The sequence below is a fragment of the Notolepis coatsorum genome, assembly GCF_963971535.1.
Source record: "Notolepis coatsorum genome assembly, chromosome: 3".
NCBI lineage: Eukaryota > Metazoa > Chordata > Actinopteri > Aulopiformes > Paralepididae > Notolepis > Notolepis coatsorum.
Window position 1 is genome coordinate 103,914,488 of NC_140167.1, and position 21,271 is coordinate 103,935,758.

Genomic DNA, 21,271 nt, shown 5'->3' on the forward strand with positions numbered 1-21,271 from the left:
ATTTGTCGACTAATCAATTAGTCGATTTCATTGACAAACCATTTTCTTTTCACATGCAATCATGCAGAATGATTTTGTGCTCAGCAGAAGAGATATGCTTGTAATTTTTCAGGAAAGGGAATATTCAGCAAGGGAATAAAAGCATGAAAATAGACAAGACCAAAAGCGACATTCTATTGTATTAGAATGAAAATGTTAGATCCTATGGCAATTAGCATAGGAAGATTAGGATTACAAAGCTCAGTTTGGGCAATCCGGTGGCCTAAGGGAGGGAGTCATACGCGGAGGATGTGTTTTTGGAACACAGGCCTGTACGACTCTCTGGGTGAGGGGAAAATAGGGGATTTTTATTTGTATATATATATGTTTTTAAGCTCGGCTCTCAACGGGACCTCAATAATTGGATGTACATCTATTGTAGCTTCGCACTCCAGAAGCATTACCAAAAACTACACAAAAACATGCATAGATTATGGCTAGTTTGAATATAATGATATGGAACACTGGTGGGATAAACAAACAACACAAACGCAAAAGCGTGCTCACACTGATGAAAAAAGAACATGTGGACGTGGCTCTACTAAGCGAAACGCACATTTTAGAGGAAGACATAGATACGTTAGCGGATAACATATACCATAATATTAGTCACTCTTCTTTTGGTACGAGAACTCGAGGTGTAGCCATAGTCGTCAGACGTAAGCTAAATATTGAATTAAAGGGGGTATGGTCGGATGCGGATGGACGTATAACTATAGCTAGGATTGTACACAATAACAGGAAAATAGCGTTGGCAGCGGTATATGCCCCAAATTTGTACGAAGAGGGTTTCTTCACTACAGTAACCGATGAAATGTTAAACCATCCCGATTACTCATTTATAATAGGTGCGGATTTTAATGCCATTTGGAATCCAAGGATGGACAAATCTTACCTCGCCTTTTCCAGCGAACAAAAAAATGCATCTAAAGCATTAAAGGATTGGTCAAAGATTACAGGTGTAAATGATTTATGGCGTTCACTTAATCCCACGACCCGAAAGTACTCTTGTCGATCGGCGAGACATAACACATTATCCAGAATTGATTATGTCTTTGCATCCCCGAGACTATTTGATAAATATGAAGTGGTAATGATACCCAATGCACTATCAGATCACTGTTATTTACTACTAAAAGCAACATTTGGTATACTATCTTCCCGGGCCCCAAGATGGCGTTTTAATTCGATGCTGCTTAATAACAAGGAATTCATTACACAACTCAAAGAAGCTCTCACAGTATTCCTACGGGAGAATGCAAACGCGGTGCAAGACCCCAGAATAATATGGATGTCGGTAAAGGGTATGATCAAGGATTTCACTGATAGATTTTCCTCCATAATGCGCAAGAATCAATGCACAAAACTGTCTGAAATGGCTTTACTCAACGTTATTTAATTCTTTAAAATACAACAACTCAACTAGACTAGAAAATCAAGTTAACGTACTAAAAACAGAGATCAATGCCATATACAGACAACAATCGGAAATGCAAATACGCAGCACAAGACAACAGCAGTACTCCCAAGGTTCTAAACCTAGTCACCTATTAGCCATGCGATTAAGAATTAATGCAAAATTTGCAGATATAACTGCCATTAGAAAACAACAAGTACTTGAAACAGACCCCAAAATAATAAACGATACATTCAAAGAATTCTACTCCGACTTATATAAATCAGAAACGACCTTTGATCAAAACAAAATGGACACATATCTTAATCAACTTATTCTCCCTAAACTTTCGGAGGATGACGCTAAACAGTTAGAAGCACCGATCACACTAGAGGAACTCAAGAAGGCCATATCCGAAATGAAAAATGGTAAGGCTCCTGGAAGAGACGGTATCCCATCAGAAATGTACCTTTCTTGTTGGGACATAATTGGACCCTTATTACTAAATATGATCTTATACTCAGTCAAGGAGGGGAGCTTCCATAAACACGACAATATTGCACTCATTTCAGTCCTTCTCAAAAAAGACAAAGACCCCACCGAGTGCGGTAGTTACAGACCCTTAAGCCTCCTCGGAACCGATGTCAAACTGTACTCTAAGGTATTAGCCATCAGATTACAAAAGCATATGACGTCTTTAGTTCATCCGGACCAAACTGGCTTCATAAGCGGTCGCCTGATCACTGATAACATAAGACGAATACTGCACGTACTAGATGCAGACAAAGAAGACACCATACCTAAGGCGATGCTGTCCCTGGATGCTATGAAAGCCTTTGACAGGCTGGAATGGTCGTATCTATGGGCAGTATTAGAAAGGATGGGGTTAGGAAAAGGATTCATTGATATGATTAAAGTATTATACAAAGACCCATCGGCCATGATTACAACAGGTACATTCATCTCCAAAATCTTTCCGGTATCACGCTCAGCCAGACAGGGTTGCCCTCTTAGTCCCGGACTATTCGATCTATCATTAGAGCCTTTAGCACAATATATAAGACAATCCCAATCCATAGAACCAATCGTAATCAAGGGCACACAACATAAAATTAGTCTATATGCGGACAACGTAATATTGTTCATGCAAAGCCCCAACACCACATTGCCTCATCTACTCAAGTTGATAGAGAACTTTGGTGATTTATCGGGATTTAAAATAAATTGGCCGAAGTCGGCTTTCCTTCCACTTAACACCCATGCAAAAAAAGATACAACCCTCCCAGGTGAGATACCTATGGTAAAACATTTTAGATGCTTGGGTGTGGAAATATTTCCCACCATAAGACAAACGGTGAAGCACAATTACACAAAAATACAGAACAGGTGGGCAAAACTTAAAAACTCAGTACAGGCAAGGGTATCAATAGTTAAGATGGATGTACTACCTAGAATCAACTTCATCAGTTCAATGCTACCGTTACCCCCTCCAGAGGGTTACTGGAAAAGATTACACTCCTCCACATACAAATTTATTTGGAATAACAAACCACCTCGCATAAAAAGATCCACCGCACAGAGAAATAAAGCAGACGGTGGCATGGCAGTTGCAGATTTTTTACAATATTTTAAGGCATACACATTAAGACCATTGACAATATGGTTTGATCCCCAGGCATTGGTATCCTGGGCCCCGTTCCCCGTACCTGGATAACTGAGTTAGCCGGATAACTTTCGGTTAAGTCTGACTTAAGCTGGACTTTCCGGCTCCCCGTACCTGGATTGTCCAAATCACCATGACAACAGATCCAAAAGTTTGAGCCTGGTCGAAAGCAGGGTTTAAGTTCAAGTTAGCCGGATGAAGCACAGCCACGCCCCCGCAAAGAAAGTGACAGCGCGTTTCCTGAAATTATTCCCACAGTCTAGGATCTGCTTTATACCATTCTGAATTACGTTTTTGTGCTCCATTCTTCCAGAGGGGGCTTTTGAAATGTAAAATAGACCCAAAATGCTGATACTAAATTCACTTTGTCCTAAATAATGCACGTTATATATACCGTGGCGCTCGCTCGGTGCGATGTACACATTATGTGGTTATTTTAATTGTAACTGGGATTAAGATGTCTGATGAGATGCGCTGTTTGACGGATTTGAGAAATTGAATGAGCCGTTGACGTCACATTAATGAATGAGGATAAAGAGAGAAAACTTCATTCAAAATAAAGAATATTCTAAACACGGGTCTCTCGTTCATTAATGTATAAACAATGAATTTATCCCATCTGGCACAGTGGCGCAGCGGTAGTGCTCAATCCTGCCAACCCAGCGACTGGTGTTCGAATCCCCGTGTTTCCAATATAATTTTTTGGAATATAATATTAATGATTATACGCCAAAGTAGCCTAGTTGTAAGTTAAAATATTATAAATCTACATGCATTAAGGATGTCATTCTTTATATAGCTCTCAACGTGCACCAAATTGAATTATTCCTACATCGCAAAAAGAAGGAAAAGACCGGGTTTCGAACCCCGGTCGTCTGCGTGAAAGTCAAAAGAAGAACCCGTTAGACCACAGTGGAGATAAGTAAAAGATCGACCATACATCAATCAATGGGAAGAGAGCCGTATCGTTATTCTGTATAACAGTTCAACTAATTATTTTCGCTAGCAAGATCTCATTTGATTATTCAATCCAGCAGGCAAGTTTAAAGAAATATAATCTGATTGATTGAGGTAATGAGGGACTTAAAATTAGCCTATAGATAACGCATTTAACTTGTCGGCGAGGCGATTGAGCCGTACTGCAATATGTTACTAAAGTTTTAAATCAATTAATCAATCAATGCCGCTAGAGAATCAGGATCTCTGCTCTCGACACTTGCTGCCTTCTCGGCTGAGGCGGGCACATGCACTTATCCTGGGTCTCAAGTCTGGCTTGAGTTAACGAGACTGAATCCACCTTCGAGGAACAGGAAAATCCCGGCTTCAAACATCGGGTTAACTGAATCTGGATAATGACATCTTGATCGACTTAGTTGAACCAGGTACGGGGAACGGGGCCCTGGAGAAAATTGGAAGAAAACATAGTAGCGCCACATAGACTGAAGGACTTAGCACACACTAAACTACCAATCAAGCACTGTGAGCGGAAATTTGGCCCCATAATTACCCATGCAATCCGGATATGGCAAGAAACACAAAAAAAATATCCTAACCCTCAAAAATGGCATAATCACACTCCCTTATTCAATAACAATGCACTCTTAATTGAAAAACGTCCTATAAGATTCCCTATATGGGAAGAGCAAGGCATACACTCATTAGGGGATATTTTTAATAACCAAGGTTTTTGTAGTTATGGAGAAATATGCACAAAGTTTAACCTCAACGAGTCCACATGGCTTTTTTACATACAGTTACGCCTATGTTTGAAGACTCACGGTGTTCCATTACACATACCAGTTGAACACCACAGATACCACAAATTCTTCTATGAAAGAGAAACATCGAGAGGTTTTGTATCAGGTTTTTATTATCAATTACTAACGTCCTCGTATGAAACCCTCCAACTAGACTCTGTCTGGAGGAGGGATATACCAGACCTGGAAAGTGACTTTGATTGGCAAGAAGCATGGGCAAATGTCCGTCTTACATCAAGGAACCCGGACCATCAACAAATCAATCTTAACTATATTCACAGGACATACTTGACTCCTATAAGACTGAACAGAATGGGTCTTAAACAAGACTCAAAATGCTCCCAATGTACAAATGGAGACGAAGGGACATTTATGCACATGTATTGGGACTGCCCACCAGTTAAGGCATTCTGGAAAGATGTGACCCATCAATTATCAAAACTCGTATCTTGGAATATACCAGTACACCCCTCTGTATTACTATTGAATGATGTTTTTGAGTTTGCAGTAAATCCACAGCTAAAGAGATTGGTTTTATCGGGTATCACAGTAGCTAAAAAACTGATCGCATCACGCTGGTTTCAACCAGAAAAAATTTGCCGGAAGGTTTGGTTTCTTACATATCTCGATGTGATTTATCAAGAAATATCTACAGCAAGAATTCTGGGTCTCAACGAATCCAAAATGTCAATGTGGTTAGAAGTGGTGGAGAGAATAAAAGCTAGCTTATAATGGTAGTGTCTGGTTAGGAGTGAGGGATAATGGAGGTACTATCCAAGGAGGGGTCCGGGAGGGGGGGGTTCGAGCTGGAGCATATGTGTGTAGGGTTTTAGAAAATAGGTATTAGGGGTATATCCTGTATAAGGCATTGGTATAATTGGTAATTTCGTTGGATATATACTGTATACGGTAAAATATTATTATAGACTTTTTTGTTTGTTTTCTGTTTCTGTACTTGCATGTCATTTTAGCCACCTTGATTGTTAGTTTCATTATGCATTGTGTGTTGAGTACTGACTTTTAATAATTTTTGTTTTGCAATAAAAAAAAATAAAAAATAAAAATAGACAAATCGAGACTATCGAAGTCTTGGTTTGACTAAGATGAATGGACTAATCAACTATAAGGGGACAGTCCTAATGTTTGGACCATGATGCCTCAGCCAGCAGTATGACCAGCCATATGGCCCCAAGTTCTAATGATGTATGCGCCAAATATCCCTATCAACTATCGGCCCAAATCTTGTTTGCCGTCTTAGAGATGGTGCCATCTAGGGCTGACCTTCGAATTTCTTTTTGGAATTAGAAGCTTCGGGGCTGAGATTCGATTTTAATTCAAAGCTTTGGGATAATATATATATTTATGTTGTGGGACTTGTACATCACTTTGTTCAACTTTGTCAGTGCTGTAAAGTTTAAACCTTTTTAAATCTTAGACAAACAAAACACTTTGCTTTCATGAAATATTGTAAGCCGTCATTTGAGGCTTTATAAAAGCAGCACAATGAACACAAATCTGTCAGTGCCGAGTCCGACCTCATCTTAAATTTTTTCCTGTTTTATAATTAAATTTTATTTTCATATTCGAATCTCATGCCCATCGAACGAAGCTTCGAAGTATTTAAGACAGCCCTAGTGCCATCACTGCCACACCTGGTCCTTGCTCGGCTCACATGCCACCAGACCAATGCCAACCGAATGCCAGCAGTGCCAACTTGAAGCCACATTTGGCCAGATCTATCTGCTACAGTCTGTGCGTAGCATTAAAGGAAGAATCTGTAATGCTGTCAAACAGTGACATCTTGGCCTGAGGAGCCAGCAGTAGCACTGGCCACACCCACTGAAATCCAACCCACACATCAGACCAAAACAAAGCATGTAAACCAAACGCAATAGCAAGAAGGGCTCTTTTGCTTAGAGGTCGCTGTTTGATGACATTAAGAAGGTGTTGAAAGAACAACATTCACTGCAGGGCTTGTTTATTCCAGGTAAGAAATTATTTTATGTATGCAAAATGCGTAGCCAGCTATAATATCTCAGCCTTGAATGATGCAAATGGTCGAGTGCAGTAAATACTGTGGCGTTATCCTTGTGGTTAGAACAAGGGACACTATGTGAAGCAAACTAAATACATCATTATTTCACAAGGCAACACATTAACTTTTATTCCCAAATGAGCTAATCACCATTAAAACATCAAAACAAATTCTAAATGATTGTGGGCAATTAAGACTTGCTATCATGTAATGTAATTTGAAAAAAAGAAAAGCAGAACAGCAAGCAAAAAAAAATGCATCTGGTCTGGTGACACTACCTGACAAGGTCGATGACCCTCTCCCGGGGTGCGGAGCCCACGGGCTCATCGTTAATCATGATGATCTCGTCCCCGGCGACCAGCGTGCCCTCCGATGGACCCCCTGCCGACACACACCAAACAATAGCTAAGTGGTACAAATAGCAGACGGTTCATTTCCTCTGTCTTATTTCCTGCTGCATGCCAGCCCAAGGCTGCTGGAATAGTGGAGAGCTTAGTCATTGCATTGGGGAGCACTGTAGTGAAAGTCCATGATTCATCACCATAGTGGGTCCCCCCCCCCCCCTCCCCCCACACACACACCTTCTAGCTTCTAGCTGCATTTTAGCATTCTATCTACATCACAGCATATTTGAACCCTTTCACTGCCACACTGCAGACGGTTAACCCTTTCACTACCACACTACAGACGGTTAATCCTTGTACTACCACACTACAGACGGTTAACTGTCTGTAGTGTGGTAGTGAAAGGTTAACCTTCTGTAGTGTGGTAGTGAAAGGGTTAAACATGGCTGCTGTTGACGGCATTGCTCCCCGGTGTATATTCACGTCAGACTGAAAATAAAGCAAAGAAAATATCATTCAAAAGGCATTCATATAAAAAATGTCACCTTTTCCCATAATGCTGTTGGGAAACGGAACTGGTGTGACAGTGTAGAGAGAATCATTAGTCGACTGTCGACGGTGAGAGTTACACAGCAAATTAAATCAAGTCACTCTGATGTTCGAAGTCTTCTTGACATGAATAATATTATAAAGTGAACACTCTTTCACACTGACACAAACTAAATCACATGAAAATAATAATAGAACATTTACATTTAAAGGCATTTTGACTGACACTCTTACCAGTCAAATTACAACAAGAGTGGAGTATATTCAAACTCTAGCGTGACCAATAAAATAAATGTACAAAATAAGACAAAATGTAGCTGTTAGTAACACATGTCAAGGTCTACAACAAGATGAGTGTGTAGAAAACATTTAGATGCACCGTATAGCCTAATGGCAATAGGATAGGATATGTTTCCAGTATCTGGAAACAACCTTGTTGTCAATCAATTGATAAGACATATTGACACATAATTGATGAGTCTACGGATGGGATGGACTGTTGAAATGTTTGGGTAACAATTCACATTAACTTGGATGCTCATAACACATTGATTAGGCAATTTGTTTATTGATTAGTTATAGTGTGTGGAACAGTGTCATAACCCTGGGAACAGACCAGGGCCGAATAGCCACGAAGTGCAGCAAACGATTTTTCTCCTGCGCGCAGTAGGCCTGGCTATTCACACCAGCATCGATTCCCCCACGGGCCAGTTTGCTCTGCTGTCACAGGTAGAACTGATAACCTGCACGTCTGTGTGTGTGTGTGTGTGTGTGTGTGTGTGTGTGTGTGTGTGTGTGTGTGTGTGTGTGTGTGTGTGTGTGTGTGTGTGTGTGTGTGTGTGTACAGTGTACACTACAGAGAAACACACACAGGTACAAACAGAGACAGAATGGTTTAAAATCATGGATAGAGTTACCAAGCTCTCTGTTTTTATTTAACTCGTGATATCAGCTCTACCTGTGATTATAAAAGAGATGTGATTTCCCCACACGCCAGTCTATGTCAGCTTGATAACTCTTTAAATCCATGATTTTAAACCACCTGTCTCTCGGACCGAGAAACTGTCTCTCTCCTTTGTTTCTCTATCACCGGCACTGTCCCCACTCGCTGAAAAAAGCAAGCGGCGCCTCGCGCTGTGGTGCGGCTAGTGTGTCCAGTCGAATCTGTTAAGAAGGCATCACAACGTGTCTGTCAGGGTCAGTACTGTAAATAAGTGGTTCTCAACCTTTTTGGTTCACAACTGATACAAAAAACAGAGGGATGGATGCCTGTTCGCGACCCACCTGCATAGTCAAGCATAGACAGAATTGTGTACTTTGACACAAAAATTCCAAAAATTCTCCTATATTTAGCTTAACTGGAGGAAGGATTTGGACTTCAAATATTCTTTATTTCACAAGATTTTTTTTTATACCAAAATTATTAAATAAATAATAATAACATTATGTTGGATTGGTATATATTTTCCTGAGCCCCAGGTTGAGAACCACTGCTGAACACGACGCCGCTATCAAAGATTAACAATGAAAGCGTTATTGGCATCCATTTAATGTTAATCATCACCAAATAAAACATTTGAGATTAGATGAGATTTACCAAGATGTAATTTCAGTGTGACTTGGACCGACAGTACAGGAGGAGGCGTTGCTGCATTACCTGGTGTGACTGAACGGACCACCACCGGTTTCTCGCTGCCCGCCACGAAGCCAAATCCCAAAACCGGGTCTCGTCTCATCTCCACCTTCCGGGGGGCTGGAGGCACGAACCTGTCCCCGTCAAAACGAACCTCCTCCAAGGAGTTGCTCTGGGAGACGTGGCTATATAGGGGGAGAAGATCCAAGCTGTCATGGCAAAGATACTCTAAAGTTGCTTTTCAATCGCATGGAACTGACTCTTTTTTGGTTTTCCATTGAGCAAAAGATGTGGATAGTGCCTGGTAGGCTACTCTTTTTTGTATAACCTCTGTCGAGGTTCCAAGCGAGCCAATGCGATACCAAAAGGGCGACGTGAAAACACCGTAGACCACCGGTCAGACAGCACCATTGTCTTCATATCGACCAGGAAATGCTCACGTCCCAGAACCCAACCCCAGAACCCACCTCACCCCTGCCCACTTTGCCAACCTAGGATGGCTTAGAGTAGACGACAGAGTACAGCAACTTGCAATGGGCCTGGTCTACAAGATACACTATACGACCGGGGTGCCCATGTACATGTCAAAATACTTCCCAAAGGTCAGTGAATACCACAACCACTACACCAGAGGAAGCTCAACAAATCATGTTAAACCCAGATTCGGCTCAAACAAGGGACTAAACACGTTTCGCAATTATGCCACAACAATGTGGAACGCCCTACCCAAAGCTGTAAAGGAATGTGAATCCCTGCCCACATTCAAAACCGCTCTTAAAGAGCACCTACGGGAGGCTCTTTACTGGCCACCGTAAATGCCCAAAACCCCCACCACCTCCTAATAGACAGTCTCCTCACCACCGCATGTATATATTCCCTCCCCGCCGTATGTATATTTCCCTCCCACCCACCCACCCCCTCCTAATGTACAGTCCCCTCCCCATCATATGTATATACTCTGTCAGGTACTAGGGGTAACAGTACTGTATATTTGAATACCATTATGTCACAAATGTATCAGTACTAAATACCTATATGTCCCTATGCCATAAATGTCATGTATGTTGTGTATGTCATAAATGTCTATATGAAATGAAAATGGGGGACCCTGATGGAAACAAGACAAACGTCTTTCTCTGGTCTGCATCCCCTTAACAATTGTATGTATTGAGCCGTACTGTATTGTACCCATTCTGCAATCTGTTAAATAAAGTTTTCATTCATTCATTCATTCATAATCTAGAAGTTGATAGTTGAAAATGTTGTGATCTATGCACATAACACGAATGTCTTCTTCAGCGAATCTCTTAGTTACAACAACATTGTGTAGCTAAGCAGGGTTGTACCTATAGGTGAAGTATTTCCAATGTTTGCTATTTGGCAAAACATGTTGGCTGCTCTGGCCAGAAATCACATCTCTCTCACTATACTATTCTACACAATGGTGGCCTAATGGGCCATAGTTAACATTGGAAATGGCGCTGTAGACCAGAAGAATCAGTTGGGGTCGACCAATTAAATTAGTTTGGGCGTGGCAGTGCCATGTGGCGATGGGGGTACTATCTGCAGTGGAAAACGCTAGTATCTGGTACCAAAACCAAGTCAAGTAGAGTCTAGCCGGTACCATGCAGTGGAAAAGTGCCATATCCTTATTAAAAAGGAAGGTAATGTATTATAAATGTGAATGGAAATGGCCCAGTTCCTGTCTCCTAAGTGGGCGGGACTTTCACATAGGCGCTAAAGTATCAAACTTGTCTACAAGGTCAGAAAAACATCAATTTAGAATATTCAGAACACCTTCAATAGTTCAGAAAACCTCCATATCTATCATTGGGGTGAATGGAGCTTTTGCCCACTCTAGTCTCCTAAGGTGGTGGTGGTCGTGATATAACTTGACAAACAATTACCAAATAATGACACGTTATGTTTTTGTAGGTATTTATTGATTTTTGCTACCGGGCAGTCCGGTAGAGAGAGAGAGAGAGAGAGTGAGAGAGAGAGAGAGAGAGAGAGAGAGAGAGAGAGAGAGAGAGAGAGAGAGAGAGAGAGAGAGAGAGAGAGAGAGAGAGAGAGAGAGAGAGAGAGAGAGGAGGAATGGGAGATAGGCCGGGGAAGACATTCGGCCAAGTTCCATGCATCACACACTACTTATGGTATAATCACTATTATTCTCTGAGATCAGTAATCAGACTAAGGCGTACAACAAAAATCGGTTAATTTCTCATGACAAAACCATACACCCATCCTCACCAGTCAGTAATTATGATGCAAAAGTGAAACCGTGCAACTTTAGTCCTTCCCCTCTCTCTTACATCTTCACCCTGGTTAATACTAAAGATAAGCTAGCATGGTATTTTAAACGATCTCTCACATTTAAGGGCGGCTACGTGGCGTAGTGGGCAAGGCGCTCGCCAAGAAATGCTGGAGACGCTCGTCAGTTCGAGCCCAGCGCTCCACATTTGCTTTCAGTTTAGCTGGTCGTCCGTACTAATACACATTGGCCGTATTAGGGGGTGGGAAACTGATGGGTGGGGATCGGGCGTTGTGGACAGCGACTCCTACAGGTCGGTTGGTGCGCCTGCGCAGTAGAATCAGGAAGTGTCGGGGGTAGCGTGAGCCTCCCACGCGTTACTCCTCGCCACTGAGAGATCGAGCTGCGCAGGTGAAAAGATGCGACTGCTGTTACCTCAAGTACCGGAGGGGACTTGTGCTATGTATGACTTAGTCCACATTGCAGCCGGCTTGTGGGAGGCAAGAAACAGCGTCCGTGACAGGGGAGGGTTGAATTGGATGATACGAAATTGGGATGGGAGAAAATATAGAAAAAGTGGATAAAAAAAAAAACTATCTCTCACATTTAGTCTCTGGATAGCTCAAAAGGATGGCATACAGTACATTAAAGGGGAACTATTTTACTATTTCTTTCACTATTTGGGCACTTTTACACAATTCCTGTGAGTCTATGGAACACCTCTGTAATATATATTTTTTTTTATTCATTGTTTTGTATTTCTAATCAAGTCCTCAAAAACAGCATTTGTCTACCTCAAGATCTCGAGCTGTTTTGAGCCTGGGCTCCTAAACCACTGCGCGGCTCGGCCCCGCCTGAACATTATCATGCAGCGGTGTCTCTCTGACATCACATATAGGGCACATCTTCAGATGACTCAGTTCAGTGAGGGTGAATATTGTGAGAGGAGAATTGGAAGAATGCGCCAATATGAGAATTTTGAGACATAGATCATATTAATATAAGTTCACATAGATAGGAAACAATGCTAAACACTCAAAAAGGCCATTTATAAGATAGTTCCCCTTTAACAATTTTCAACAAATCAAAAGTAAAAATTAAAAACACTTGTTTAAAAAAAAAAAATTTACTTACAAAGTGAAAAATCCATAACAAATGGCAGGGAGTCACTCATGCTGACTTCTCTGCGTGTTCCAGGCTTCTATGGTAGCCGACAAAAAGACCTGTGTTACAACCATTCCCCTGATACTTCCATCCCTGCTCTCCCCCAATCACTCACTGCCGGTCCAATGGAATGAAGCCTGTATACTCACTGAACCACTAAACTAAGTGTTCATTACATGTAATTGTACAGTATGTGCTTGAATCTATGTGGGCCTTATTTCAAATGTTCAAATGATGTTTCAAATTATTTCCAATGCTCAGTATAGTGACTCAGTTAGTTAAAGTTACCCTTTCAAAAACGTATAATGGTAGTTTAATGGTACTGTACTGGACATTGTTTAAATAATTCACCGTGATAATACCTTGTCTTATAGGGACTGCTACCTTACTTATAATTTCATTGAGCTGTAATTAACACAACAAATCACTGGTGGCCTTATTCAAACTCATTCACTCTCAATAACTGTCAAAACTAAATGAATGTGTGCAAAACGGACTAGAAATGTTGGACGTGTGTAAGTATTATGTGTAAAATGTTTTATTTTAAATAAATTAATCAGCACTGTTTTTTTTTTGGTGAAGTGCCCCTTTAAGTAAAAGTAGATGGGTTACTCTTCTCACTGTTCAGAGGAAGGTATTTATTCTAGAGAATAAAGAGCGGTAAATAAAAGTGTGCGGAGGCTGGACGTTTTCCAGACGATTAAATCCCTAAATGGTGAAGCTGGAGAGAGCAACATTTTCTGTGAAACAAGGAACAAGAGAGAGAGCCTGAAAATAGAACGAGTGGGCGAGGGCAATCAAGGACCAACGATTGTATCCTCCTATTGCACTGTGACCGACTTCCCAACAGAACCTCAACCTCATACGCTATCCTTCTCAGCACTCTCTCCATTATGTTGTACCTCATCACCTGAGGGGACAGTTTGTTTTTAGGACTTCCTATTGTGTTATATACGACATTGCTTTTTCCACTGCGGTTCTTGTTCAGTCATACAGTAAGTAGGAGAGCAGAAATGGAACATGCTTCCCAGACAGGCTTTTGCGTCTGAATAGTGCCACTCGACTTTCAAGAATAACACATTACGTATAATGGGATTACAGCAGGGCTGTACAGTGCTACGAGGGCGTCGCATATTGCCCCTAAAAATAACCTGTGCTAGTATAAAAAAATATTTGGGGGCACCCTTGCTAGTACTGATTTCAACCCTTTCATTCGTATTTCACAATATTTTTTAGAGGAATTTAAACGTTGTGAACTAATCATGTTGGCCGTGTTCTATCTCTCCCCCCTTGGTCTCTCTCCGTCTGCCCGAGGAGCGGGGCTGTTACTTACACACTCACACTCACACGTGCACATACGGGTACTTGAGAGGTGCTGTCCGTGCTGAAGCAGAGCAGAGCTCATCATAGCGGAGAGAAGGAAACGTTCGGAAAAAGCATGCATAACGCGACCTGTGTAACATTAAGTTACACTGCTATCTCCTATCTTAACGTTAGCAAGCTAAGCATGCATAGCGCGACGTGTGTAACATTAAGTTACACTGCTATCGTTAGCAAGCTAAGCATGCATAGCGCGACCCGTGTAACGTTAAGTAACTTGTGTTCTGCGGGGAAAGACCGGTCATCACTAGGGATGCCCCCCGGACCCCGGTTCTAAACGGGAACCGGTACTGAATTAGAAAAAAACGGAGTATTAATAAGCTCCGACGTTATCGGTACTGCTATCGATACTCGAGAAAGTATTATTATTATGAGGTTTTTTTTCCAGGAATTTAAACGTTGCAAACTATCTCTCCTCTCTCTGTCTCTGCACGAGAAGCGAGCCGCAGCAAGCCATTACACACACTTGTCGCGAGCCGCTCACACTCACACATACACGGGTAGGGACTGGAGGTGCCTGTCCGTGGCTAGCTATGTTAGCTACGGAGCTAATAGTCAGTTTCAGTGTTGCTGGATGGTACACTCTAACGTTAACGTTATGCCGAGTTCATACTACACTACACGTATGAACTCGACATAGCGTTAACGTTACTCCGTTTCCATGAAGTGTTTAATTAGCAGCAATCTGTTGTTGAAAATTTAACGTTAACGTGGCTAGCTACGTTAGCTACGGAGCTAATAGAGTGTACCATCCAGCAACAACGTTAACGTTATGCCGACTCGCCGAGTTCATACTACACTACACTTATGAACTCGACATAGCGATAACGTTAATCCGTTTCCATGAAGTGTTTAATTAGCAGCAATCTGTTCTGTTGTTGAACATTTAACGTTAACGTGGCTAGCTACGTTAGCTACGGAGCTAATAGAGTGTACCATCCAGCAACACTGAAACTGACTAACGTTAACGTTATGCCGACTCGCCGAGTTCATACTACACTACACGTATGAACTCGACATAGCGTTAACGTTACTCCGTTTCCATGAAGTGTTTAATTAGCAACAATCTGTTCCGTTGTTGAAAATTTTACGTTAAGGTAGGTAGCCGATGCACTTCCGGCGTGGACAGGAAAACGTCGTGAAATCGTTGTAGTCATTTTGTAGTCTTATTAACTAAAAGATTTTAACAAAATAAAAAGCAGCAGCACTATTGCATAACTGAGTCATGTTTGCTATGTATTTCTTTCTTTAGGGGAGTAGGACATTTGTTTCACAGTTTTAGCATGATGTTTTATAGATGGCCAGGTTAAACACAGGTTTTTGTTTTTTAAGAGGGGGGGGTTTGATTTGATTGACGTTTATTTCAAATATGCAACACAACAAACAAATATCAAGTACAGATATAGCCTTAAGCCGTTCAAATAATAATTTATAATTTTTTTTTAAATTTAAATATATTTAAATAATAATCTAAAAGAACCGATAAGAGTATCGATAAAGTACCAAACTGTTAATCAGTATCGATAAGAGTAGTAGTATCGATAAAATCCTAACGATACCCATCCCTAGTCATCACTGCATACAACTTGGTTTAATCCAAATATCCATTCAGAAACTTTGTATTATGAAATAATTCTGGGATGTCTGACTATTTCCCTATGCCTTGTTTGGTGCGAGTTCAGCTGACACTGTTGACACGCCCACTACGCAAAGCGTGCGCTCTCTCACACACACATTGATTTAAGAACTTTCTAAATAAAATAGAATGTCCCAAAATAGTTCATTTATCTGACTGCTTGTATTAATTGATCAAAAAGTAGCAATGTGCAGTAATATAGTTATATAAAAGAATAATAAAGCAATGTCGATTATGTTCTTAATAAAAAAAAAAAATGCATGTATTTTATGTGTTAATAAAATTGCATTTATCTATAGTCCTAATTCTGTCACTGTTTGATGTCACAAAGAAGGGTGTATCCGAAAGCTGTCTACAACATTTGTAACAGGTGATGAAAAAGTAAACAAATAATTAACTGTATTAGACATTTGTTAATGATGAATAGGCTTCACTTTAGATTAGGGCACACAATAGCATCTGCAAATGATTTATAGATGTTTTATGAACGTCTTAACAAATCATTTGTTGAACATGAACAAATAAATGGAGGTACAGTATAGTAGTTTTTTCATATCCATTTTTCAAAGCATCTACAAATGTGTTATTACACATTAAACAACATTATTTAATGATGAACAAATCAAGTACAAACAATGTTGATAATGAGTTATAAATAATGTAGAACTAATTTGTAAATGTTATACAAATATAGTTATAAATTATTAATAATAATTTACGAATGTATATAAATGATTTGTTCATGATTAGTTCATTATCTACAAATACTTTATAAAGGTCTTATAACTGAGTGTTATTATAAAGTGTTACCAAGTCATGTTATCTGAAGGCACAGAAATGTATAGTCTCTTTCTGAAGGCAGCACTATTGGCAGGTTTTAAACTGTGGGTAAGAAACACTGTCAAACAGGAATAAAGACTGTTTTAAACTGTGTGGGTATCAAACAGTAAACAGGTACAAAAAGATACTTATTTATAATTTTGGTATAATATGCTTTTTTCTAAAGCCCTCCTATGATCATTCATGAATTGAAATATCCTCAAATGGGGAAATACAATTATTTTGTGACGAAGTTCCGTCTGTGTTTGACTATCTATGAGGGTCGCGAAACAGGTATCTCTCTGTTTGTAGGGGTTAGGAGGTTGAGGACTAACCGTTACTGCAGTAGGTTACAAGGTAGGTTACAAGGTAGGTTACAAGGTTTCCAAATTCCATTACATTTTTTTCCAAATTCCGTTTTTTTCGTTTTAATATTTCAGAATTCTGTATTTTGCTTTGTACGCTCATTTTACCATCAGAAATAGTGTCTAATAAGTGGGAATGAATAAATGTCCACAATTTAATAAGATATATAATTTTTTTTTATAGTTGATTCCATTTTTATTGCTCAATTCCGCGATTCCGTGATCGCGGATTCCATATGGCTCTAACCTCTGTACCATCGGCAGCACGGTGCTGTGTGGAGAGCCAGCTCAGTTTGACCCGGTCCACCTCTGTACCATCGGCATGGTGCTGTGTGGAGAGCCAGCTCAGTTTGACCCGGTCCACCTCTGTACCATCGGCACGGTGGTGCTGTGTGGAGAGCCAGCTCAGTTTGACCCGGTCCACCTCTGTACCATCGGCAGCACGGTGCTGTGTGGAGAGCCAGCTCAGTTTGACCCGGTCCACCTCTGTACCATCGGCAGCACGGTGCTGTGTGGAGAGCCAGCTCAGTTTGACCCGGTCCACCTCTGTACCATCGGCATGGTGCTGTGTGGAGAGCCAGCTCAGTTTGACCCGGTCCACCTCTGTACCATCGGCAGCACGGTGCTGTGTGGAGAGCCAGCTCAGTTTGACCCGGTCCACCTCTGTACCATCGGCAGCACGGTGCTGTGTGGAGAGCCAGCTCAGTTTGACCCGGTCCACCTCTGCCCCTGTCAGCTGATAGTGAACTGGAATCCAATGCTCTTGGATTGGTATATATTTTCCTGAGCCCCAGGTTGAGAACCACTGCTGAACATGGTTCTCTCTGCAGTCGCTGCCCCTCCTCCCCCCACTCGCTTCAATCTGGCTCATTACCGCAGGGTAGTCTGTTTTCCTGCTTACGGGTTGTCTGGTTAAAATTGTAATCAACCACTGGAATATTTCAGATTATTTAGAGTTATTTATTTGGGCTATATTGCTGAATCAGGCTGAATCTATACATTTATAAATTTATAATCTATATTTACAGGCTGAATCTATAGCATAATGTTCATCCTCTACAACTAGTTTCAAATTTTTTTTCGGGAATTACATCGAAATTACGAACTAGAACACAGCACCATCTGAACACAGCATCTGAACACAGCACCATCTGAACCCAGCATCTGAACACAGCACCATCTGAACCCAGCATCTGAACACAGCACCATCTGAACCCAGCATCTGAACACAGCACCATCTGAACCCAGCATCTGAACACAGCACCATCTGAACCCAGCATCTGAACACAGCACCATCTGAACACAGCACCATCTGAACACAGCATCACCTGAAGGACTAAAGAGGTGACAGCCGTGGCGTGTAGCATTCGTAACCTGCATTACCTTTCTCCCTAGCAGTGGCGGACTGGGACACAAATTCAGCCCGGGACATTCAGACGCACCAGCCCACACACCGGCCCACGCACCGGCCCCGAAACCGGCCCACACAACGGCCGTTATGAAACACTCGTCCAGTATTAAACAACCCAAGGCTGTGGCTAAGGAGTCAACATCAGGGAGACCAAATCTACACCCCGCCCCTAGATGTGCACTCATGCACAGTGCACACACACACACACACACACACACACACACACACACACACACACACACACACACACACACACACACACACACACACACACACACACACACACACACACACACACACACACACACACACACACCGTTACTTCATTGGCATATGTTTTTTTTTTTAACTAACATCTTAGTGCCTCATTAGCCTAGGGATTAAGGATACATGAAGTATTAACTACACCATAATAATATTGAGGTTTTGATCCATAGAAAGGTCTGTGCTACACAATTTCAGTCAATGTCCTTTAATTTGGCACTCATGACATTAGTTGCTTGCCGTTTAATCAACATCGAAAGACCCCCTACTTCCTCCCAGACACCCATTCCAAGAGCCTGTTTTCTCTCTCTCTCTCTCTCTCTCTCTCTCTCTCTCTCTCTCTCTCTCTCTCTCTCTCTCTCTCTCTCTCTCTCCCTCTCCCTCTCTCTGTGTGTCTCTCTCTCTGTCTCTCTCTGTCTGTCTGTCTGTCTGTCTGTCTGTCTGTCTGTCTGTCTGTCTGTCTGTCTGTCTGTCTGTCTGTCTGTCTGTCTGTCTGGACTGGGCGCTCTCTCTCCCCTCAGGGTCAGCTGTGCTGGACTGGGCGCTCTCTCTTTCCTCAGAGTCAACTGCATAAGAAGAACATCAGCAATCAATAATAATGGCTTGAATTCATACAGCGTTTTTCAGCCTTTTGAAAACACCCAAAGTAGTAGTAGTAGTAGTAGTAGTAGTAGTAGTAGTAGTAGTAGTAGTAGTAGTAGTAGTAGTAGTAGTAGTAGTAGTAGTAGTAGTAGTTTATTCAGTCATCATCTCACACAATACAACACCATCATTTAACAATATTTGATTTTACAGTGACTGAAAAGGTACAGACTGAAGCATAATGCTTATATATGCCTGTCCTATATTCTTAACAGAAATTACAAAAATGAAGACTCCAAAACAGTATTCTAAAAGAAAATAGCAAAAAAAAACAGTATTATTCACCCTTGTAGTTTTCAAAAATAGCTTTACAAACCATTTTCTTAAAAACCAAAAGCGAATTACTCATTCTTAACTGTATATCAGCATTGTTCCACAAAGCTCTTCACAGAAACCATCAAGCATTCACACTCACACAGTCATATGCTACTGGTGGTCGTGAGCAGCATCAACAAACACAGCTGCCCTGTGGCAGACTGACGGAATCATGTCTGCTATTCAGCGCCAACCACCATCAACAACCTTCATAAATACATTCAACATTAATCGAATAGGCTAATTAACTACAGTACCAACTTAGCTGTAGCAGCTGTTATATGCAATCACATTTGTTTAACTATGGGGTAGTAGTTGACCTAGTTGTTAGCTTAAGCTAGTTAGCTGTGGTTATTTACAAACATGTAGATGAGACTAATCATATACAGATCGAGAACATGGCTAACAGTTGGGAATTCTAAGGTACATCTTATTTAAGCATGTAAAATGGCAACTAATCAATTCAATCAATTAGATTACCAATATTATATCAACATGAAAATTTGGAAGGGAACATACTGTAATAGTATTTTATTTTAGTATTTACTATTATAATATTAGTAGCCGATTAATTTGCAGCCCGTCCTAGGTTCTGATTGGCTCTCTAGGTTAGCACTTTAGCTTCTGATGCTGTGGTGGGCACTAGTCCTAACATTGCTAACTAAACTTTTAGTCAAAGAAAAAACTTCATGAGTCACGACTATTTACGTCCACGTGCTGTAAGGAATCAGGAATACGGAAAGCACATTGTCTTGTAATAGAATGACTGAAATCACTGCAAGAGCTAGTATAGGCTAGCTAGCCCTCATGAACAGTAGAATATGCACTAGGCTACTGCACGCACCTGTCATGTTACTGTTGGTTCCTTCCACTTGAACTTCATCATCATTAGCAGCAGCAGCTACTCTAACTCCATCCCTTCCTCTACTAAACATGTCTGTAATTTTAGAACATTGTTCTGTGTCTTTTACTAGCAATTTTAGTTTTTTAATTCTAGTTTTTTCAGCTCCACCCTTTCTTTTTTTTGCGTTCTCCATTTCTGCGCTTCTAGGCCTACTCACGGTTGGGATGAAACGTGAATCTCATTCACTGATGTCTCATGTCTCATTCAAGACTGGCTAACAAAAGCATGTCTTTCACTTAACACCAAGAAAACAGTGTGTATGATGTTCACAAAGTCATCAGTAGAGGTCACTCACTCTAATGTGTTTCTGGGAGAGGCGGAGCTGGACATTGTACATTCATTCAAGTATCTTGGGGTCACATTGGACTCTACATTGACCTTCAAAAAGTCATGTGAAGAAAGTGACAAACACAGTCAAGTTTAACATCGAAAACTTCAGGCAGATCAGGCCCTGCCTACCAGTTAATGCTGCAAGGATGTTTCTGCATTCAATGATTTTATCACACATTGAGTACTGTTTTATCAACTGGTCTCTTTCATATGTCACTACTCTTACACCAATAGAATTACTCTACAAAAAAGCCATAAAAGTATTTGATAGGAAACCAATTTCATTTCATCACTGTAATGTTTTAGAAAAACATAACATGCTAAGTTTAGAGAATTTCCAAGTTTTCAAATATACTTGCTTCATGTACAAGGTT

The 21,271-nt window shown here is 41.0% G+C and overlaps 1 protein-coding gene across 1 annotated transcript in view; it reads right to left on the reverse strand.

Annotated features, from left to right (window-relative positions):
* frmpd4 (FERM and PDZ domain containing 4) overlaps positions 1–21,271 on the reverse strand; it is a 273,467-nt gene that overhangs the window by 47,259 nt on the left and 204,937 nt on the right. Inside the window, exons 3-4 of the mRNA XM_084310242.1 lie at positions 9,441–9,601; positions 7,169–7,271 (exon numbers count right to left, since the gene is read on the reverse strand). Coding sequence (XP_084166368.1) covers positions 7,169–7,271; positions 9,441–9,601 — 264 coding nt within the window. The remainder of the gene's footprint in view (positions 1–7,168; positions 7,272–9,440; positions 9,602–21,271) is intronic.